Here is a 23,344-nt window from a genome sequence, read left to right on the forward strand (position 1 = left end):
CCCGCTGCCAAGTGGTCCTTCCTGGGAGTTGCCTGATTCCTCACTGGGCGCTTCCCTTGGGTTCCACGGCCAGGTGAGGCTGCCCCTGGGCCACAAGTGATGTGGGAATACTTTTAATTGGGGTCCCAGTGAACTCCCTGCCCCCTATTAATTACTTCACTTCTCACACCCCCAGTTCCCACCATTTCAGGAAATCTCTAGCCCCCAACTCACTTTTTCTCTTGCTAGTCACGACTCCTCTCCTTCTTGCATCTTTCTTACTCCCCCAGACTCACACTCCTCCTTCCTGTCCTCTTTCCCTTTCCCTGCTCCCCCTTCCACTCCTTGGCCTGCCCTGTGTGTCAAGCCCAATCTCCTCAGCCTGCCCCATGTGTCAAGCCCAATCTAAACTCCACAGCACCAGGCGGGGGTGGGGGCGTGGGGGGGGTGGGTTGTGTGTGTTTTGCTCGCTGCCTAGTCCCCGGGACCCAGGACCCAGCCTGGCTCCCTCCTCACACTCCAGTCAGCGTTGCCGCGCGCACACACGACAGCAGTGTGTCTCTGAGATGATTACGAGCGTGTTTTTTCACTCTGACCATGGTAATGGGCCAGGGCCCCCATTACGAAATAGAGAAGTTTCTGGTGAGAGCAAATGTTGGCCAACACCAAGCACTCACTCCAAATGAGACCACTGAGGTGACATTTCAAGACAAAACGGGTTTTGTCTTCTGTTTTGTTTCAAGACAAAGCGGCGGGTGGTGTCCTCACCAGCAGGGTCACCGCTGCCTGCCCTGTCCAGAGGGCTCCTGCCTGGCCCCTGACCCAGTGGGGAGAGGGAGGGTGTGAGAGGAGAAAGCCTGGGGAGGGAAACAGGGATGAAGCAGGGGAGCCAGGAAAATGCAGTTTCCTCCTTGTGGCTCCCTCTCTGCTGCCGCCTGGGTGTCCAGCACAGAGCCAGGGGGTGGGAGGAGCAGGCCTGAGCTGACACAGCGGCTGGTGAGGCCCAGAGATCCGGGTCTCCTCCAGTTTGGGGCTGGAGCCGGGGTCTGCCCGCACACTGGGGTCTGCCTTGTCTGTTCTTCCTGGCTCTGGTCCTGAGCTGGACACAGTCCTACCCTGAAAATCGCCTCAGGCCTCCTGTCCAGCCAGCCCACTCCTTCCCGCTGAGAGGCGCGAAGAGCCTGTCTGGGCAGCATGGCTGTGGGGCTCCTTCTTCTGTGAGAAGGGTCATTGGGGGTGGCCTGGCGGTTGGGGTGGGGTGGCACCAGGTGGCCTAGTAGCTGGGGGAGGCCGTGCTGAGCGGCCCAGTGAGGGCCCTGATGCCCAGGGAGGGGGCACTTCCTCTTCCAGCTTACCTCCTGGGAGCCTGTTTTTCGGTCTCCTTTTGGGACTTGACCAGCTATCCTGTTTTCCCCTCTTTTCTGGAAGAGAAAGTAAAATTGTTTTTATGGCTGTAAATATTGATCTACATGCTCGAGATACCCATTCCTTTAAAGCAAAATTATTTCCCTCTTCTTGTTATTTTGGAGAGGAAAAATAACAATTTTGAAACAAATTATCAAATAGGAGAAATGATTTACAAACTATATATTTGATAATAGTTTGTAAATATACATAATATATAAATATGTCCTACAATTCAATAGGAGAAAACTAGTAATCCAAGTAAAATTGGGCAAGGAACCTGAATACATGTTTTCAATGAAGATATAAATGGCCTAGAGGTATGTGAAGAGGCCACCATCAGAAGTCACCAGGGAACACAAAGTAAAATCACAATGAGCTATCGCCCATGCCTGTTGGAATCGCCATCACGGAGAAGACCAGAGATAAGTGCAGGTGAGAATATAGAGAGAAGGAGACCCTCATACACTGTTGGTGGGATTGTAAAATGGTGTGGCCATGAAGTTAAAAAGCCAAAAAGTTAAAAAGTAGAACTACCACAAGGTTCAGCAGCCCCACCTCCAGGACTATATCCAAATGAAATGAAAACACCAACTTGGAAGACATCTGTATCTCCAGGTTCACAGCAGTCACAAAAGCTATGAATAGTGTTAGTTACAATAGCCAAGATAGGGACTCCACCTAAGTATCCTTCAATGGATGAACAAAGAAGTTGTGACATAGTACAATGAAATGGTAATTAGCTGTAAAAATGAGGAAATCCTACCGTTTAGGCAATATCGAGGGATCTTGAAGGCATCAGGCTAAGTGAAATAAGTCAGCCAGAGAGAGACAAATACTGTCTGATCTCATGTGTATGTGGAATCTTAAAAATTAAAAACAAATGCGGACAATAGCAGCAACAAAATTCATAGCAAGATCAGATTGGGGGTAGCCGGAGGGGGTGTGGGGGAGGAAGGACAGGAAAAGGGTGGTCAACAAACTTGGTCAACAAACTTCCACCTGGAAGGTGAGTCCTAGGGTGTAATGTACAAGGTGATGAGCATTAACTCAGCTGCATGGTATGTAGCAAAGTCATTAAGAGACAAATGCAGAGTTCTTATCACAAGGAGACAAATTTTGTTCATTTCTTTTTATATTATCTCTTTGACATGATGGATGTTAACTGCACCCATGGTGGAATTCCTTTCACAGCATATGTGAATAAAACCACCTCGAGCTCATCCAGAAATGCATGACCACTATGTCTCCATACAATTTGGAAAAAAGGTGTAGGAAGAAGTCACAGATTTCAAAAATTCAAGACTGGAAATCACAAAGGTAAAAGATGAACAGCTTACTTTTACAGAGATTGGTTGTTTACAAATTTTTTAAACTGCAAAAAGTTTAAAGTTTTGAAGTATGGCCATACTTCAAAAAACATCCCCATAATGTTAATACAAAACATGGGGGGAAATTCCACTCTGCAACATGAAATTTGATATCTACATTGAGAATACAGGTATCATCTGTATCTACATAGTTCATAGATATAGGTATAGATATCTATTATCTCTATACATGATAAATGTACACATTGCAGAGAGGAGTGATACGCTTATTAGGTAAGGCAAAAGGCAAAATGGCACACAGACAAGTGGGCAGAGAGTATGCACTGAAATCTGCAAGAGTGATGCAGATGAAGTTATTGACAAGCCAGCTTGAGCTCACTAATAATGAAAGCCACACGTTATTTGATCATAAAGATACCAACACTTAAAATGTTTTATCATATCTACTGCTGATAAGGATGTAGCTAATGAATTCTCATCTATCCTTAATGGGAATGTAAATTATTTGTTCTGGAGAATAGTTGGTTATGTATATGTATGTGTATATATGTATATATATAATTTTAGATCTCAGACTCTAACCAAGTATAATTTCATATTTAGAAGTTAATTCTGAGGAAATTATTAGATAGGTGTGCATAGATACACACAATGCAATTTCTACTTCCATATAAAAATGATAAGTAACCCAACTCTCCATCAATAGGTGATTATTTAAACCTACTGTGGTTAGTCATCCAATAAGTGCTATGCAGTTAAAAGAGAGCAAAATAGATAACATGGACATGAGATACATGTGCTAAAAGCACAATGAAAAAAGTGTTTAGAGAATAGACTGTTTAGACTATTTGGTATAAGCCCATCTATATCATCTGTATCTACATAGTTCATAGATACAGGTATAGATATCTATTATCTCCGTACATGATAAATGTACACTATTTGTAAGGTACATAAATAGGTGGGGAGGTAGATTGAATAGGAGTTTAACTTCAGATTAATAATTTTCTGTACTCCAGTTTTTCTTAGGAGCCTCATCTTAGAAGGACCAGGCAGGCTATGCAGTGACACACAGCAGGGCATTTTCCTAGCAGAGTACGCTGCAAGCCAGGGCAGCTGCCCTCCCTCCCCCTGGCTTGGCCTCTGCTCCTCCCTCTCCACATCCTCCATCATCAGGACAAGAGGGTGTGGAGGGCTGCCAAGGCTCCCCTGAGCTTTGACCCAGATGACATCCTGCCCCAGCTCATTGGCCAAAACCAATCTCCTGGACCTGTCTCCTGCAAGGGGTTGGTACATGCATCTTTCTGGGCCCAGGGAGGAAACGGGGGGAGCATCAGCAGTAAGTGGCAGGGCAGTGCAGGGAGGGGACTGTTGGTCGACCTCTTTCATTAGTTGCCTTTGTTCTTAAAGTAAAGCCCCTGATACTGAGCTGGATCGCTGTCCTCCGAGATAAGTAAAATAAAATAAATAAAAATGACATTTCTTAGCCTCTTTTGCAGTCAGGAGAGCCATGTACCTAGTGCTGGCTATGAAAGGGTAATAGAATCGCTAAATGCAACCTGCTGACAGTGCCCTTCAGTGGAGGAGGGCTCCCCTGCTCTCTGGCTGCAATGCAGGTTGCTGGCTGGACCCCAACAAAGGGGCTGCCACACACTGAGGATGGTGGAGCCACAGCCAGGATGAGCCTGGGGTTCTCTGGTTCCTGAAGCCTCCGCCACACAGGAGAGAGAAATAGGGCCTCTCATTTCAGCCACCATTTTGGAAGGGGTTTGCCTAGTTATCAGGCACACGCAACAAGCAAATCTAAATGGCTGTTGCAAAGTACGGAAAGTTTTCTATAATAAAAAAAAAATTTAAAAAGAAAAAAAAAGTTAAGTCGCCATTTCAATAAGCACATCTTTTTCTGGCTGGCATGCACACGTCTGTAGCCAGAGGGCATCACAGCCCACATCAACATCAAATCCACTCTACAGAGACCAAACGGGCTCCTTACACTTACGCTTTTTCCCAGGAGATTGACCCAAAGGCACTTTACTTTCACGATCCGTGAGGTCTAGAAAGACATAGGGAAGAAACTACTTTAGGAGGAAGTAAGTCTTACGTTCATTTCAGGCAGCCCTGAGCTGGCCAAGCCTCGACAGTGCTGTTCAGTCCCTTCCTTTCTTTTCTTTTCTTCTTTTTTAAATTTTTATTTATTTATTTTTTATTTTATATATTTTTTCATCATTTTTCATTTTGCACAATGTCTGCATTTTCATCTTGGTTATATTCCCCATACACTTCCCACCCCCCTGATTTTGACCCTAATCCCCAGCCCCCACCCTGCCCCGTATGTTTCTGGTTCATAGTGGCTGGAGCTGGAAGGGATCCTGCTCAGCGAAATAAGCCAGAAAGAAAAAGAAAAATACCGGATGGCCTCACTCATAGCAGGAATTTAGAAAACCTAAATAAGAGACCCGGAGAAAGACTAATTACAACACAGTCCCTTCCTTTCTAGCGGGTAATGGCTCCTGAGAGGCTCCCAGCCACCGTGCGAGTCCCCAGCTGGCCATTCCGCATGCCCGGGAGGAGGAAACCAATGGTTTTTATGCCTCTTGATGTCCTTGTCCAAAATATTCCAGTCAATGATTCCACCTTCTCTAAGGGTTGTTGTGCAAACACAAGGGAACTCTCTGAGACAACCTAAAACAGTGTCCCGGAAGTCAGCGCCGGCTTGAAGAGACTTAACAATGACCATTTGTATTTAGGGCTGTCACAGGTAGTGATCCTTCCTGACAGTCATGACCTCGGAGGGTCACACAGGGCAGGTGGGCTTCTGTGAGCAGGCGACACAGGAGCTGAATCCGGGTAAGGAGACCGTCCGGCTCCATCCTCACCAAGGATGTCAGCAGGCTGTGCCCGAGGTGGCAGCAGTGAGAAGTGAATGAACAGTCACTGTTACACCAGCGTTACACGCCAGCGGCTTGGGCTCGTCATACTAGCATATTTGTATTTACAGTGAACTGTTTTCTTTTGATTTTCCCAGGAGGTGAAGTGAGAAACATGGAGATCTGGGGGTGGCGGGTGGGGGAGCTCGATCTGTGACTTGGGCACCTGCAAATGAAGATGCTGAGTGTGTGGATGTGCTGAGAGCGGGAATTTCGGCGGGAGCGCTGGTGCCCGAATGTCAGATCTTGGCAGGTGGGGATCCCACTTTACATAAAAAGCACAAGTCAATATCTACAGAGCATGTACGTGATATGTAATACACACTCGTGGTATTAAAATATCAGGGTCTTTTGTGATTAAGACAAAATGTCAGCGGACTCCTTTGGGTGATGACAACATAAAAAGGTTGAGGAACACTGGCTTATGGTAAGACAGCCCTGACTTTGGGGTCCTGATACCTGCACCCTGGGAGTTGCCATCCTCATCGTCACCGCACATGGATCTCTGTGATGTGCTCGGCAGCTCCTGGGCTCTCTTGCCATTCATTTCCAAAGTGTCATCACTGATCTCTCAACAGAGAAAAAGCACTACTTTCAGATCTCGGAATTCCCCCAAAACTTCCAAGGGGAACCTCACGGGACCCAGAAGGACCTTGTACCCTCTGAGTTGATGGCTGCAGGTACCAGGTCTTGCCGCTGCCTCCATGCTGCCCTCCTGGCTGTAGTCACCACTGCATGTTGACTCTCAGTGTGCATCTGTCACTCCCAGGAGAGCCAGGCTGCTCAGCAGGGCCTCCTCGTATAGAAGGTCTTCCCTGGGCTGCAGCCACATGAGCTCAGTGTAAGCTTGCAGGCCCTGAAGACCCGGAAACCCTGCATTTCCAGGGTCCAGACTGTGTTCATGACAAGAGGCTAGTTGCTTTTTGCACAATGTTGACCTTTGCACAGATGGAGCAAGACCCCTGACAGGTAAAACTGCAGGTGCCTTAGTCCAAATCAAAGCAGTGTCCGCAAACCTCGGGAGCAGCCACTGCATTTTGTGCAGTCAGTTACTTACTGCAAAAGAGGCAAGTCACGTCATGTAAGCATGTTGTTGAGGAATATAAGTTATCAATGTTATTAAATTTCTACCCTTGCGTCCACAGCTACTGAAGTCTTTTTGAAAGCCATACAGCAATGTTTTGCGCATAGAAGCGCCATGGCCATGTCGGTGAGCCACTATTTCCCAGATATTGTGATTTTGAAAAATCTCGCATGAGTGTAAAACCTATTCAAAATGCAATCTGTCATAATAATGCATTTTATAGTAACAGAAAAGTTATGTGATATTGCAAGTTATGAAAATTATATGAAAAGTTCATTGATGTGGCTTCAGATTCTCCAAGTAACCAAGGGACGACACTGCGTTGATTTCATGTGGTATCAAGAATGAGCGACCACAGGCCTCACCCAGGAGCTTTGACAAGCCCCACCCTTTTCAACTATAGACCCTGTGAGGCTGAGTTTTCTTCACCCCAAACAAGTGGTTGAATGCAGAAGTTGACATAAGAGCCCAATAGACTTTGAATAAATGAGACCTTACACTTCGAGATTAGCAAATATATGAAATGATGGCCCTCTCCTCACTAATTTTTCTTATTTGGAAATCCACTTCTTTTTCATAAAAATATGCTATTTATGTTAACAAGGAATTGGCTTATTATTTCTTTTAAGGGAATTAATAAATACATAACCTTTTTTAACCATCACTTCTACCTTTTTGTAAGGTATATGTATACGCATATTTACATATATGTGTGTGTATGTATATATATGCATATATACAACATAAAATAGTAAAGGAATCTTAAGATTAAAAAGTTTGAGGGCGCTGGGCTCACAGCTACCTGTGAACACAGATGATGCTGCCAAAACCTCCTCAGATGGAACTGTTGTTTGTTTCCTCTCCATCCCTCTTCTACAGGTCACAGTCTTTCTCTTCAACCCCTGCCTGCTTCGGAGAGAGCTCCCCACCACTGCACCCTCAGACGGCGGACCCAGCCCCAGCCTTACCTTCTGGGCCAGACGTCGGGGCAGGCTGGCTCGTCGCCTTCTGGGCCCTGGTCACTTTCCATGGTTTCCCAGCAAAGTCATCCTTCCAGGGAGTTTCCTGATCCCCCACTTGGGGCTGCTCTTGGATTTCAGGGTCAGGTGAGGCTGCCCCTGGCAGATCATGTTTGTGATTAGTTTTAATTGGGTGTCCCCATCACCCATTCGTGACCTGCTTCTGTTGCCCAGGCCCCACACTTTGAGGTCTCTGTGCCCCTGTGCTCACTGTTCTAATTTTATTTTATTTTTTAAAGACTTGTTTGTTTATGCATACAAGAACTAGGGTACAGGCCAGAGGTGCAGGGGGTGAGAGGATTCATCAGAGACAAAATGGGGAGCAGAACAGGCAGATCTACTGAAGTACACTGCTGAGGGGAGCAGTGGGCGGCAGGAGAGGTCTGCACGCCATGTGGGACCCTCCTCCGGTGGAGCAGCCGGGGATCAAACTAGCACCCCAGCACTGCAGAGGCTGCGGGCAGCTTCGCAACCCAGCGCTCAACCGCTGCGCCACCAGGGAGGCCCTCCCCACTGCTTTTAGATAACATTGAACTTCCCACCCCTTGACCAATAAGCACGAGCAGCCTCCAGGCTTCAGCCTCCTCTGTACTCTCGTCTTACCTCTTGGGAGGCTTTTTTTATGGTCTCTCTTTCTTGAACTTGACGAAGTACTTCTTTTTCTCTTCTTTCCTAAAAAGAGAGGACACGGACAGCCTTGGATAACCACACACTAGATCTGCCATCTTCTGTGTCAACAAGTTTTAGTTTTCACTTTTGGTCTTCAAACCATAGAGGCCAGGAGGTCCCTAGCAGTGCTGCTCGTGGAAAAGCCAGTGGGAGAGAGAGTGTCGGACGGGCCAGTCGTCCACGTGGATGTGAAGGTGTGGGGGTGGTGGTGGGTTTTGTGATGACTGTACAGCCTCGAAACCAGCCTCATGGCCTGCTGGGAGGCCAGCGGACTGTGATGAGTGAAAGAGGAAGTGAGTGTCTCATGGGAGTGGTTAGGACTCAAAGGAGACCATGGGGGCTGGCTGGGCAGGGCTGCAAGGGGTGGCCCCCAGCCTGCCTTCTGCCACGAGCTGGGTGATGGCAGGGAATGTTTCACCTTGTCTGTGGAATGTTCCACAGAAAGCTGTGTCCTCTTGCAGATCTAGCTTTCAGCTATGGGCAGAGATGCGTGCAGCCAGCTCTCTGAGCTGCTGTGGGTGTAGAAGACCTTGATGGCTGCCGCACAGGTGATTCCAGGGGTGCATATTTCAATGGGCCTCTGTTTTCCCGCTAATTGTCATGAAGGCCTTAGAAGAAGGTGCAGTGGATGGGAAGCGGGTCGCTGTAACCACACCGGAGGTGCTTAGAACACAAACTAATCAGAAAAGCAGAAAACAGCTCCAAGTTCACCCACCTGACAGAGGAGAAAGACACTCCTTACCTTTCTTGGGAGTTTCGGGGGGCACCTCCTGGGGCTCTTTTGAGTCATTTGGTTCAAGAGAATCTTCTCTTATCACTGAAAAAAGTACAGTTCAGTTCAGAGGCTGGCATGGGCTGAAGGTGCGAGGGAGACCAATGGGCGCAGAGCGCGGCGTTGGGATCTGCCGGGCGCAGGCCCTGGCTCTGTCTCGATTTGATCCACAAGTTACTGGGACCAGCATGATGGTCATAGTGAACCAGGGTGATTGTCCGTGAGGGGCTCAGTTTGACCCTGCTCGAGAAGGTCCCCTTACTCCTCAGAGGAGAAATACTGGGGTGCTTGGTGGCCACCCCCCTCAGGGAATGAGGCTGAGAGCCTGGTGAGCCGGGACCCTGAATCCTGACGGCCACAGGAAGGGGAACGCTTTCGCCATTTGAAAAATACATGTCATTGCTTAGAGGTCTCTGAATGGCGCGTCTTACAACGCTGTATCTGTGATTCTCTTCACCTTGAGAAACTGTGGAGGAGGCCAGAGTCTCAGATTTCTGGACACAAGGGCTGCCGAGGAAAGCAGAAGCTGGCCTGCGCTGGCTAGTGTGGCTGAGGGCAAATAAAAGCAAAATTCTTCTTTTTTGCTGCATAGGAAGGACAGAGGGCTTGCAGCCAGAGCAAATAAAGGTCCATGTGGGGAAATGTCCACTTCTCATTTACAACCCTATGAGATTCATCTCAAATTCTGGCTTCTTAAGAGCAGGGAGGCAGTCAGTGGTCATTGGACCTTTTAATTAAGTAGTTGCATTTCAAGTTATGTTCATAAGATCAACTCTTAAAAATTCAAACAATATAGAAGGGGTGGGGTTGAAAGTGGGAGTTCCCCACAACCGGGCAGGGGCTGGGCGGCCCATCCCCAGCCCATCCCTCGGGCTCAGCACGAGGCCCAAACGTGCTTCCCTTTGCATCCCCTCCTGGAGAGGCCCAGAGAGCAGCTATCAAAGTTCCTGCCCAGCTCGGGCTCTTGCCCCTTCTCTGGGGCGCCCACCACAGCACCTCCTGGCAGGTGATGGTCGCCCCTTTGCAGACCCCCTGGGGGGTGTTCAGGGCCTGGGTCCAGTGGCTACTAGTGGGGTCCTGTCCTCTATATCGCCGTCCCCTCCCAGTCTACCTCCCTAGACTCATCTCCCTGTGCTCCATTCAGGAACTTGGGGCTCCTGCCTGGTCAGACCCCTGAGGGCTGGGTGAGCAGTCAGAAGCTCGTCTTCTCGGGAGGCACGACAACTAAGGCAAGCGAGGCTGTCCAAGTCAGGCTTACTTGGCACAGGGCCCGAGGGTGCACTGGGCATCTCTGGAGCATCTTCTTCATCTTTCCCTTGGGGGGCTGGTTTGTCACTGGACACTGAACAGAGGGAGAAAAGGCATTTTAGATCCTAGGACCAGCAAACAGGAACCAGAGGGCAGAGGAGCGAGAACAATCTATTCTATCCAGTGAATCGGACGGTGCCAACCAAAGTCTAGTGAGGGTAGGACAGCGGGAGTGCAAGTCGTGGCCTTTCCATTGCTGCTTCAGTGATGGTCCGCGGTGGTGGCTTTTATCTTTAGAAATTCTAGAAAACGAACCCTTCCGTTGTTATTAACTTCTGGATCATGTCAACCGCTCTGGTTTGGATTAGCATCATTTGGACCCGAAGGACCCTTCTCCTAGCGCTGGAGGCTCAGCTGCACGGTTCCTCTTGGGCAGCGCCCCGTTGGCAGCGCCCAGTTATTTGCCAGGTTACATTGCCTGTGATCAGCCTCCTTCCGTGATGGCTCAGGGGACACAGCATTAGAAGTTACATCAGGTCCAGCTGACTTTGAGATACTGGATCATCTGTTTTAATGACTGCAAGGACAATCCTCTTAGCATCCAACCACATAGACATGAATATGGTTGACAGGGAAGGCCGGGCGCGGGCGGGCGAGCTGCACCAGCCCTGCGGTTCGGGTCCGATTGCTACCATGGTCAGGCAGGGACACAGGACATCTCAGCCGCAGCTGGCCCTGGTGGCCTTCCTGATGCGCGGTCCCGCCCCCCGTCACTGCATGCGTCCCCCTCTGCTTTTCCTTTGTCACCCCAGTTCTTTCCCCCTGGTTCCTGCCTCAGCCCTCTGGCTGGGCGGCTCCTTGAGCTAGGCGGGTGAGCCCACGAAACACTACCTTGCACAGAGTCAGGGCGGGCGCCGGGCTTCTCTGGCGAGTCTCCATCATTTACTTGGGACGCGAGGTTGTCTTTGGTCATGGAAGAGAGGAAGCAAAATCATTACAGGGGTCAGGGCAGTGAGTGAAGGGTGAGAACCCCAGGGCAGGCTGAGCACCAGGTCCAAGGGTGGAGCGTTGGACGGTGCAGGCTGGGAAGCAGGTGTTCTGGGCTTTAGGACTAAGCCAGGCCCCTGTGACCCCTAATCCTTCTTGTAGGGGTTGTATGTGGCAAGTGGTATGTGGAAAACAGATCAAGAAAAATACGAGACCCCGGCCTTCAAGACCTGGTCACCACACAAGGCCAGGGGTGCCAGGCGGAGGGCATCCCTGTTTCTCACCTGGGGTGAGCCTCCCTTCCCCGATGAGTCGGGAGGTGGCCGCTGCGGGGCTGGGCTGTTCACCCAGGATCTCAGTGCTGTGCGGTGTGGATCCTTCAGGCTTAGATCCTTCGGGCTTAGTGACGGCGGGCGGCTGGGGTGGGAGGCTCGATGAGGGCTGCTGGGGTGTGGGCAGTGGCAGCAGCCTGGGCTGGTGGGAGCTCCATTCTGCTGTGTCATCCAGGTCGAGGACGGCTGCGAGTCTGCTCCAGCCTCCGTGGGAATTGACAACTGGGATTGGTGAAGGGACTCAGGTCAGACCCCGGAGCCTCTGAATTCTTTGGCAAAGGGGATTTCCTTATACGTGATTCCCAAGAGCGTAAGGGGCGCCATGTCATTCCTTCTCCCCCAGGTGCATAGAACCAGCTCACCCTTAGCATCCTCGGTGTGGCCCCTGCCTAGTCTATTTACCTGATTTGGGCATTCAGTGCTTTAAAAATGGCACCAGACCTCGGGTCTAATACCAAAGTGACTTCACACATAAAGTTGAGTTTGACTTACCCCTGGGGATCTAATTTTCTTTCATTTGGGTGTCAGAATTAAGGCAACTATCTACAGAGCTGTCATGGTAATAGTGGTCTCTGTTTTCCAAGAAGAACACATTACATCTCTCTGGGGCAAATAAGAGAACATATTAATTCCCTCCCATGGTTTATATTCTGCTTTCTGTTTATTTCTGCAGTTGCAGCTTCCATACCCCAAACCCTCTAATCTGGCCACTGCAACTTTCCTCCCACCCCCGAGTCCCCATGCAGAGCTTGGGCCTTACCTTTCCAGAGAGAGAGTGGGCAGTGAAAGTGCAGATTCCACAGGGTAGAGCCAACCCAAGCCTAGCACAGCTACCTGCCTCCCTTCTATAGCCCAAATGCTATCCGAGAAGCCAGTACCATCATGGAAGCTCTTAAAAGTCCTCTTCAGTTTGGGGTACTCATACAGGTGAAGGGGTCGGAACAGTGTCTTCAGAAGTGACAGGTTAAATGTCTTCTCCAGTTTGGCGAGAATGTTGTAGATCACCTGAGACACAGGGACCAGATTTCTATAGGCTTCCAGAGATTCCTTTAAAAAAGGAACAAAGGATCATTACAAATGATTATAAAATGGAATGGAGGCTTATTACTATTATGATACATTGTGGTTTTCAAGGTTGTTAGAAAGCTATTTTGGTCTTTTAAGAAGCAATTTGCATAAAATGTCTAGTCAAATTTCCTGAAGTCGAGAAGTCACGTATTTGCTTTTGAAACTTCACATTCACCGGGACGTGGAATTCTAGTAGTCACAGCAGTAAATATTTTAGGCTTCTTTAAAAAAAATCTGTCTGCTTTATGAGGCTTTTTTTTTTTTTTTTGCATAGAAGAACTGGTGTGTAGGCCAGAGGTATGGGGGGTGGGGGGGTGAGAAGATTCACCAGAGACAAATGGGGAGCAGAACAGGCGGATCTACTGAAATACACTGCTGAGGGGAGCAGCAGGCAGGACAGGAGAGGTCTGCTGCCCCATGTGGGTCAGCTCCCTGTCTGGGGATCAAGCTCAGGCAGTAGCAGTGACAGTGCTGATACTTAACCCTTAGGCCACCAGGGAGGCCCTGTGACCGTTGTTTTTAGGTGTCTTTGAGGGAAGAGAGAAATTTTAAGGGAAGAGTGGAGTCAAAGGCTGCTACTGTGTAATTCATCCTGTCAGGCAATAGATCTAGAGGTGGGCCACAATTGGCAATTGTGATGATTGTGCAATAACTTCTGCTCACTCTCTTTATTTTGGACTTGAGATGTCCTGAACAGGGAAACCATCAGAAGAGCTCCTCTTGCTGAGAGGCGGCCAAAAGGAGAAACATGCTAGCAGAGAACTGATGCAGAATACTTACTGGGCACCCCCTGAGGGTGGTGAGCCCCTCCTTGTGTGCATAACAATGGGGAAGGTCAGCATGGTGCTCCCCAACCAGAGGAGGGGCACTGTTAGGTGGAGAAGGTGGGTATTAAGTAATAAGCACAACTGAGATGAATACTTGGTGACTGTTGAGAGGTGTTATAAAGAGGAAGCATAGGTTACTGTGAGAGAGCAGTGAGGGGGTCTTAATAGATGAGTAGGTCAGGGGGTCCCCAGAGGGGTCACTTCTGGCTGTGATCTGAAAAGGAGCTGAAGTCAGCCAGGTCCAGGCTGGAGAAGGTGCTTTATCACTCTGGCACTTCCCTGGGCCTGAGCTCCGGAAACGCTGTGAAATCAGTGCCATTTTTATCCACGTAGCACATCTCCCAATGTCTACCTTGCTTCACATTGAATTATCTGTGGGTGATAAGCTCTTAGGAACTAGGATGGTGCCCTTAGTGGGCTAAGCAGTTCCTTCTTCCCCCCAAAGATATGTCCACTTGCAATCTGTGAATGTGACCTTACTTGGGAAAAGGGTCTTTGTAGATACAATTAAGATAAAAATCTTGTGATGAGATCATCCAGGATTAGGGTGGACCCTTGGCCTAATGAAGTGTCCTTATAAAAGAAGAGAAAGAAAATACAAAGAAGGAGCAGGCAATGTTGGGGTGGAAACAATGATTGAAGTGATGCTTCCAACAGGTCCAGGAATATGAAGACTGATGGCACCACCAGAAAATAGAAAAATGTCTGACATCGAATTCTCCCTCAGAACCTCTAGAAAGAATCAACCCTACCAACAACTTACTTTTAGACTTCTGGGCTCCAGAACTATGAGAGAATAAGTTTCTGCAGTTTGAAGCCACCTGGATTGTGGTCATTGTTATGGCAGCTCCTGCCACGCACCCCCCCGCCCCTCTGATCATGAACATTTGGGACTGACCTTTAAACTCTAGGAGTACTGTGGGTTTGGGTTTGATTGTAGGCCTTGATAATCAGGATTCTTGGTGGGGGCTGGGCTGCCATGGGAAAGCAGCCAACACAACTTACCCTGTAGAAGTTCTCAGTGATGAAGGCATTGTCTAGCAGGCTTTCAACAAAGGGGAATGGCTTGTGTATGGCATAGGCAATCTCCAGCTTCTTGCATGTGAAGTGCTGGTGAAGAGCCTCTTCCAAGACCCTGGTCATGGTGAAGATCCTATGGAAGGGGCATGAGAAGAAAGAAAAGCAAAGACTCTGAGGAGCTTGGGGAACTGCTCTCTGCAGGCAATAGTCTTCTAGAAACCGGTATTTTGGCCCCAAGGGTGTCTGCTAGCAAAGCACTGTGTGTTTAAGTGATTCTTGGATGCAGGAAGCAATGGTAACATCCAGCTGTAAAGGGGAATGAAAGTGACCAACAATATGGCGCTGAATCTTCACGAGGCTGCTAGTAATCATCAGGCGGATATTAAAAAGAGTTAACATTGACTGAGAGCTTCCTACATGCCAGATTTTGGTGTCTCAACCTCATCTCTCACAACACACTGCTGCTTTTTCTGTGCCCACGCAACATTGTAAAAAGTGAACATTTACAAGGTATGAGAAAATACCAGAAGTTATATTAGATGAGAATTTACCTATGGCATTCTTGACAAATTATCTGGGGAAGAAAAGCACTAATAGACAATTCAACCACCTAGAGATTTGAAACAACGAAGCAAACATAAGTCCAATTTTTCCAACTTCAGTTTGTGTCGAAGACAGAATTGAGCTGTGATTCATGATGGATTTGTAGGGATTTAATCCCAAGGGCAGCTCGAACGTCCCTGTCTCTTCTCACTCCTGAATACTATAAGTTTGACTGAAAAGAGAAATATATGAAGTATTAAATACACGTGTACACACATATTGATATTGTGTGATTGCATGTACATGAATGTATACATAATATATATGTGAAAAGAATAATCTAGAAAAGATCCCACAGAGGGTCTATAATCATGAAGAAATCCTGAGACAGCAGATGGGAGGGGAATCTATATCCGCAGGACGCCTGGGGAGGGTGCAGCATGCATGAGCACACAGCCAGGATGAACACCTGCTAAGAAGAGGAACGGGCTCTGCGGCCACATTCAGACAATTTTCAGAGCAGAACATTGCTATGGTTCTCATTCTTCACCTGTTAGGACTGACAAGGGTGAAGTGAGGCAGATGAAGTAAGTCACTACTCCAGGCATTTGGCAAAGCAGAGCTCATCTGACCCAAACCCCATTTCCACCGGTGCATGATATTGCACCTCATATAGGACTGTCTGATTTTTATCATCTTCCTGCCTGTTCTGGGGGAGGGGACTCTTCTTATGAGCATTGCAGTGTATGCCTTAAAGGCCAACATCCACATAGAACAAAAAGCAGAATATATAAACAAGCAATTAAGTCAAATGGGCAATCAGTACATAAAAAACTGGGAACTCGCTATTAGAACAGTATAAATAAAGACGTGTTTGCCTATCAGGTTGGCTAAGATAGAAAATAATCATCATCATCCTTGAGTTTCAAATTCTGCAAGGGATTCATTTCAACGCAATAATCATGAATGGGCTTAAAGAAAAAAATCTAAAAAGTTCAAGATTCCCTGGTGAAGCTATTAAATGTACCTCTTGTTCTCTCATTTCTACCAGCTCCCCAATCACACGTAGCCATTTGCATGATGGACAATGAGTGAGTTGGTAGCCGGTTTGGGACAGAAGCAGACTCGGGCGTGGACGAGGTGGGTGGAGAGCAAATCTCATCTCCCCAAAATGACAGGGTAGACTTTAGGGGAAATGAGACAAGATGTGTGTCTCCTTCCCCAAACCCCCGATCTGTCCTTTTTTTAAACTGTCCTCTATGAAATTCCTGCCACTCCCTGTATTTCTTTGGAAAACACTATGTTAGAAAGAGAGACGCTCACAGTTTAAATAGTTGAGTTTCCACCCACTGCTGCCAGGAAATCAACTCCACAAGCCTAATCCCCCAAAAGGAAGAATCAAGTCATGGGATGAAGACGCACCTGGGTGCTGCTCCTGCCCCTTTCCAGGTCCCGTGATCAGCGGGGATGTCTCCCTCGGCGAGGCAGGGAGGGAGTAGCTGTACATGAGCAGGAAGCCAGTGCCTCACCACGGCCAGTGGAGCCCAGCTTCAGAGGAAAGGAAAGTGAAAGTAACTGGAGCTTCAGGGCAGGAAGCTGAGGGCAGGGCCAGGCCTGCTATCTGACTAAGTGCATTTGGGGAGGTTGGGGGGGCTTGCTGCCAATTAGGAGCAGGCTGGAGAGGGAAGCACAGAGCGGGAGAGGACACAGGGGTCCAGCCCCAGTGTCCACAGAACTGGGACGCCAGCATCCGCCCGCTCCCTCCCTAGCCCGGATGGTCTTCCTTTTGGACTCTCTGCAGTGATGAAAATGTTCCAAAATTACATCGTGATGGTGGCTGCAGTTATCCAACTGGATAAATTTAACAAAAATCATCCCTTCTTCTAGAAAGCAAACAAAAAACTAAAGGGGTGATGATGAGGTAGCTCAGAAATACCTATGATTTGGCCAGACAAATTTGAAAATAAAATAAGGAAATGGAAATAAGCGGGAACCTGAATATAAACTGAAATCTCACCAAAGCAGGCACACCTGCAGGCAGGAAAGGGGCCGGGAGCCAGGCAGGCAGTTGGTCTAAGGCAGAGGCAGAAGCAGGAGAAGATTCTAGAACAACCACGATAGCAGGGAAGGTGGAGAATGCCTCTTTTAAAGAATTCTCATGAACACTGGCACATAGGGGCTGTGAGAAATCCCCACATATGGGAATCTGTTTAACCTTAATGAAACCCGAGGTTCCTCTGACCAGGATACCCTCATTCAAACCCACAGAAAAATAGTGAGAAGCAGTTCTAGGGCCAAAAAAGGCTTGACTCAAGGCAGACCTGCATCAGCAAGACGGCTCCTGGGCTTCCTGTGGAAAAGAAAGCCAGAGTGGGAACAGCATGTCAACTCAGCCAGAAATCAATAAAGTAGAAAATGAGGTGATTAAAGACTCAGGTGCTTCTAGCAAGGGACTGGCAGTGACCCCTCGGTGATGGCGGGAAATGGACAGTCACCTCACACATGTGCCACGTTCTAGGGCCCCTGAGGCGCCATGTAGTTCTTTTTAGCTTCACTTAATTGAGGTATAAAACACATTCATCAGAAGTGTACAGCTGAATGAATATTTTAATTTATTTTTAATTATTTAATTATTTTCTTACATCTTTATTAATTTTGGGATAATATCTGTGGTTTCCTTCCAGTGCCCTCTCTGTAGTTCTCCTGTTCTAGAACTTTGCCAAGGGTCTGCTTGATATTTCAGGATCTCACTCCATGACTCTGATGAGTTTTAACAACTGGAGTCACAGCCACGATGAAGACAGACACCATTTCCGTCACCCTGGAAAGCCCCAGTGGGTCCTCCCCGCCCCAGCATCAGGCTGCCACCAAAGTGCTGCCTAGTACTTTGCCCAGATGTTTCCTAAATGGAAACGTGCAATATGTGCTTCTTGACAAATGACATCTTTTGCACATCACAGTGAGCAAAGGGTGAGACTTTGGAAACGCTCAACTTTGCTCTGGCTTCCTGGTCCTCACCTGCCTCGACTCCCAGGTCTGATGCTCTGACTCCCGCTCCCCTCTCTCTGAGGCAGTGTCTGCCTGGGTTTCTAGTCCTCGGGTTTCGTTGGTTTTATTTGTTCTTTGCTCTCATTTTTTGTGTTTCTCAGCTTCACGTTGACATAGTGTGTTTTGGTAAGTTACTTCAAATCCTTTGCGGAATGAGGGCCATATAAGTGAAAATTTTATGTGCAAACGTAAATGTAACATGCTTATTAGCTGGATCTCTCTGGCCTTTAAGTTCTAGGTGACCCTGTTCCAAACCCTTTCCCCATTCAATGAGAAACCTGTCATCACCCTCCTTGAGATTTCAGAGACTAGCTGAAGCTCAGTTTTTCCCCAATTGCTCCTGCCGGCATTTGCAGAGTGCTCACGTATTCAAGAAAATTTTGAAAATTCAAGAAAACTCAAGAAAAATTGCAGAAGTTGGTTTGGTTCCTTCTGGCCTTTCCAAAAATTTGAAGACCATCCTCCTTGCTTTGCAATGCGTTGGGTTGTCTCCAGCCTGTGTCTGAACACTGGGCTTAGCCGGTTCAGTGCAGATTAACAGCCACACCCAGCCAGCCCAGAGCCGCAAAAGTTCCAGAATGGCTGGCACTTCCTCTTCCTTTGCATGTCGCCTCATCAACGGGCCAGTGTGGAGGTCACTTCCTCCCATGTAAACTCTGCCACTTCTAAACAACTTTGATTGGTTTGAGTCAAATGGACTTTCGGGTTGAGTCAAACATCGCCCTCTTTCTTTTGCATGAGGAACACCCTGACTTGACCCGGCTCCTCCTCCCTGGGTCTGAGACCCGCCTTGGAGATTGGGTGATGGGTCAGGCACACAGCTTGGGGATTTCACTTTTCTTTACCCTGTGACAGGGTGCCTGGCCCCAGGGCTGGATGAATTCTAGCTTCTCTTCAGAGCGCTGGCAAGTCACCGAGGAAGCATAGACCTTACTTGGCCCAGTGGGGCCAGCAGAAGACAGCGGTGGACCCCACTGTTTGGCTGCAGCTCTTCTTGTCCTTCATCTCTTTTAAGGTCGGTGTCTCTGTTATTTCTGGGTACCCAGCCTCATCCCACAGGTACACAACAGAACAGGGTTATATATAAATAATGAAGGAATCAGATTTTTTAAATTGCAGGGGATTAGCCCGGGGGTGGCTTCACGCATCATCACATGTCATTGCCCCACATGTGAATGTTGAAACTCCGGGGCCCTGCCGAGGCCTGGGTGCAGGGGTGGGAGATTCCCCCACCCTCTAAATCTTCCATGTATCCCACTCTCCTTCCTCTTTCCCTATCCCCCCAAAAACTTTGTCCAGGAAAGATCTTTTTAGAAAAATGAGCAAATGCCTATTGAATCTAATGCCTATTGGCAACTTTTTCCCATTCCTGGACCGTTAGTTGGCTACCAGTTTGGCCAGAGCCAATCTGTGGTGGCGGGCTCAGCAGCAGACTCAGAGTCTCTGAACCCTTGATCGGAGGAAGTGAAACTACAGGGGTTGAATGGGCAGGCACAGGCAGGTGGGGAGAGTCCCTGTTGTTAGTGTTTCAGTATGTGGGTGGTGCACATCTGGCTAGAGAAGGAGGAAATTTACCTTTTAAAAATACAAGACAAGTATGCCAACATATTTTTGCTGATAAAAATTTAGGCAGCGTAAATGTGCATGGACACACCTTCAACTCAGATTTCTGGTGCTGGCTGGTCCCCAAGAAGGCGTAAGCCTTGCTAGGGCAACAGCCAGGTGGCACCTGGGCACCCAGCCCCACTGCTCCTGGCCACAGGAGATGGGAAGATGAACCCATGGAGCTCTAAGTTCAGCCAGTCCTTGGTCTTCAAGCAGGAAAAGGAAGGTGCTGAGAAGTGGCAGACTTCATGAAAGGGGTTAGCAGGTGCTGCCTCTGCTCCTATTTTCTGATTTACCAAAAATCAGTTTGGGGTTTCATTGATTTTTCTCTCATTTTTCCTGTTTTCAGTTTCATAGATCTCTACCCTCGTTTTCATAATTTCTTTCCTTCTGCTTGCATAAGACTTACATTTCTCTCTTTTTTCTAGTTTACTTAGGTGGAAGCTTAGATTATTGATTTAGATCTTTTTTCAAATATATGTATTTAAAATTGTTCGTGTCCCGCTAAGCACTGCTTTTGCTGAATTCCATACACTTTTGGAAATTGTGCTTTTATTTTCATTTGGTTCAAAATACTTTAAAATTTCACTTGCGATTTCTTCTTTGTTGCTAAACTGTGCAGTTTAATTTCCAAGTGTTTTAGGACTTTCCAACTATCTTTTTGTTATTTGTACTTTAATTCCACTATGGTCTGAGAACATATTTTTCAAATAACATATCCTTTTAAATTTGTTACAATGTGTTTTATAGTGCAAAATAGAGCATATTTTGGTATATAGTCCATGTGACCTTGAAGGATATGTATATTTTGTTATGAACAAAATAGACTATAAAAGTCAATTCGATTAAATTGATTGATGATGCTATTCAGATTGTTACAGGGCAGCCCCGATACAAAACGGGGTGCCTGACTGTGGGTCCTCACCCGCGCACTTGAAAGGACTTATCCATGCTCTACTGCAGGCACACGCGAAAGGTTAATAAAAGGTTTATTCACAAGGGAAGGGCAAGTGAGGAAATGTACAGCTCAGGGAGAAAAGTGGGAGACAGAGTTTAACTGCGTCCTACCCAATCTGCTGATCTGGAATCCCAAATGGCGCTCTGAGAGCTGGCAGCGAGCCAGGAGCCGTGAAGCCAGAAGGAGAGCGACAGAGCGAGAACCCAAGGCCCACGTGTCTGGTTTTTTATACCACGCCTGGCTGCTTAACCCCATCCTCAGGTCCCAGCCACCTTCCCATTAGTGGTGACGGGATTTGTCTTTCCCAATGTCCTGATGGCTTCGGTCTGGAGTGGGGGTGGCGTCCACAGAGCCTGCATGGGATTAGCTCAGGACATCCTTTCCCCCTAACAAGATCACTGTCTTCTTACTGATATTTTTGCCTGATTGATCTATCAATTACTAAAATAGGGTATTGAGTCCCCAGTGATATTAGTGGATTTGTCTATTTCTCCTTATATTTCTATCAATTTTGTTTCTTTGAAGCTCACTTGCTAACTATATACATATGAAGGATTTCTCTGTCTCCCCGGAGAAATTGACCACTTTAGCATTATATAATCCCCCTCCACCTCCCTGACAGTTTTCCCTGTGCTGAAGTCTGCTTTGTCTGAAATTAATGTGGCTACTAGAGTTTTCCTTCAAGTAATGTTGGCATTGTATATTTTTCTCCATCCCTTTACTTTTAACCTGTGCTTCTATGATTAAAGTGGGTTTATTATAGATAGCATATAATTGGATGGTTTTTAGAAATTCTCTCAGTCTCTCTTAATTGGCATATTTAGAACATTCACAATTAAAATGATTATTCATGTAGTTGGATTAACAACTACCATGTTTGTAACTATTTTCTATTCATTGTACTTGTCTTTGTTACTATTTTTTCTCTTTCTTTTCTACCCTTTTCATGAGCATTTTGTGATTCCATTTTATCTTCTCTCTCAGCTTATCAATTATACCTCTTTTAAAACAATTTTAGTGGTTTCCCTAGAGGTTACAATATATTTTTACAGCTGGTTATACTCATTTTGTTATTTTTAAAATTACTTTTTTTTTTTTACCTTGCTTACTACCACTTTATTTTTTTTCATATCTGCTTTAAGTTTTATCATGGATAATGATGTATAACAAAATGTCAAAAATACCTTTCCCCTGTCTTTGCAAGCATTGCTATCAGTCAGGTTGCTTATCTATACACTTTAATCATATGTTTTTATTATTACTTTGAGCCAGTAGTTATCTCTTATATAAATTTAGAATAGAAAAAAAATGATAGCTACATGTGTTCCTTCCCTGATGTTTTTCCTTTCTTTATGTAAGTCTGAATTTCTGACTTAACGTCAATTTTCTTCTGCAGGGTAAGTCTTCTTGTAATTAATTATTTTAGCTTTTGTTTGAGAAAATCTATTTCTCCTTCTCTTTGAAAGTTACTTTCAAAAGATATAAAAGTTTGCACTGGTGTTTTTTCTTTTATTGCTTTATATATTTTGATATTTACTAGCATGGTTTCTTTTCACTTTCTTTACTAGCTTTACTAATAAATCTTTTCTGGCATGGTTTCTGATGAGAAACTGTTAGGGGGAAATGATGTCCTGAGCTACTTCCATGCAGGCTCTGTGGACGCCACCCCCACTCCAGACCGAAGCCATCAGGACATTGGGAAAGACAAATCCCGTCACCACCCAAGGGAGGGTGGCTGGGACCTGAGGGTGGAGTTAAGCAGCCAGGGTTGGTATAAAAACCAGACACGTGGGCCTTGGGTTCTCGCTCTGTCGCTCGCCTCCTGGCTTCACGGCTCCTGGCTCGCTGCCAGCTCTCAGAGCACCATTTTGGGATTCCTGATCGGCCGATAGGGTAGGACGCATTTAAAACTTTGTCTTCCGCTTTTCTCCCTGAGCTGTACATTTCCTCATTTCCCCTTCCCTTGTCAATAAACCTTTTATGAACCTTTCGTGTGTGCCTGCAGTGGAGTGAGGACCCACAGTCAGGCAACCCGTTCTGTATCGGGGCTGCCCTATAACAAAACCTGTTGTAGCTTTTATTTTTATCTCTCCAAGGGTAAATTTCTCTCACATCCTCTGTCCTACTTTGGCTACTTTCAACAGCTTTTTGTCTTTTCCGCAGTTTGAATAGGAAATGACTTCATGTAAATATTTGGTATCTATCCAGTTTGGCATTTGTTGAGATTCCTGAGTCTGTGGTTTGTTGTCTATTATTAATTGCTGAAGATTCTTGACTGTTATTATTTACTTCCAATAGTTCTCCTGTTTTCTTTTCTCATTCTTCTCTTTCTGATATCTTTGGAGACTGCTCCAGCCTGCTTGGATATTGTGTTCTGTTGTTTTATTTCCTTGTCCTTCTTTTTGCCCCTTTCTTTGAATTGTGATTTGCTTTTTAGCTGTTTCCTTCTCTCCTACCCCATTTAGATGACACAGGAAGGCCAGAGGGTGGATTTTGGTAACTGCCCTTCCTCGGATTAGCTAA

General features: G+C 46.8%; 1 protein-coding gene and 1 long non-coding RNA gene across 2 annotated transcripts in view; both read right to left on the minus strand.

The window, feature by feature from the left end:
- Positions 1–14,790, minus strand: part of LOC311167090 (sp110 nuclear body protein-like) — a gene marked incomplete at both ends in the record, with an annotated part of 29,990 nt that extends 15,200 nt beyond the window's left edge. The window contains 8 exons of the mRNA XM_084227898.1: positions 7,749–7,843; positions 8,348–8,416; positions 9,156–9,230; positions 10,444–10,527; positions 11,325–11,396; positions 11,705–11,974; positions 12,631–12,799; positions 14,590–14,790. Coding sequence (XP_084084024.1) covers positions 7,749–7,843; positions 8,348–8,416; positions 9,156–9,230; positions 10,444–10,527; positions 11,325–11,396; positions 11,705–11,974; positions 12,631–12,799; positions 14,590–14,790 — 1,035 coding nt within the window. The remainder of the gene's footprint in view (positions 1–7,748; positions 7,844–8,347; positions 8,417–9,155; positions 9,231–10,443; positions 10,528–11,324; positions 11,397–11,704; positions 11,975–12,630; positions 12,800–14,589) is intronic.
- Positions 45–7,737, minus strand: LOC311174465. Its single transcript, XR_014617072.1, has 3 exons — positions 7,694–7,737; positions 1,335–1,400; positions 45–85 (listed from the first exon to the last, which is right to left on the minus strand). It is a non-coding gene; the product is annotated as an uncharacterized lncRNA (long non-coding RNA).
- Positions 14,791–23,344: the final 8,554 nt, after the last annotated feature.

This window comes from Talpa europaea (assembly GCF_964194135.1).
Source record: "Talpa europaea genome assembly, chromosome: 1".
NCBI classification, from domain to species: Eukaryota; Metazoa; Chordata; class Mammalia; order Eulipotyphla; family Talpidae; genus Talpa; species Talpa europaea.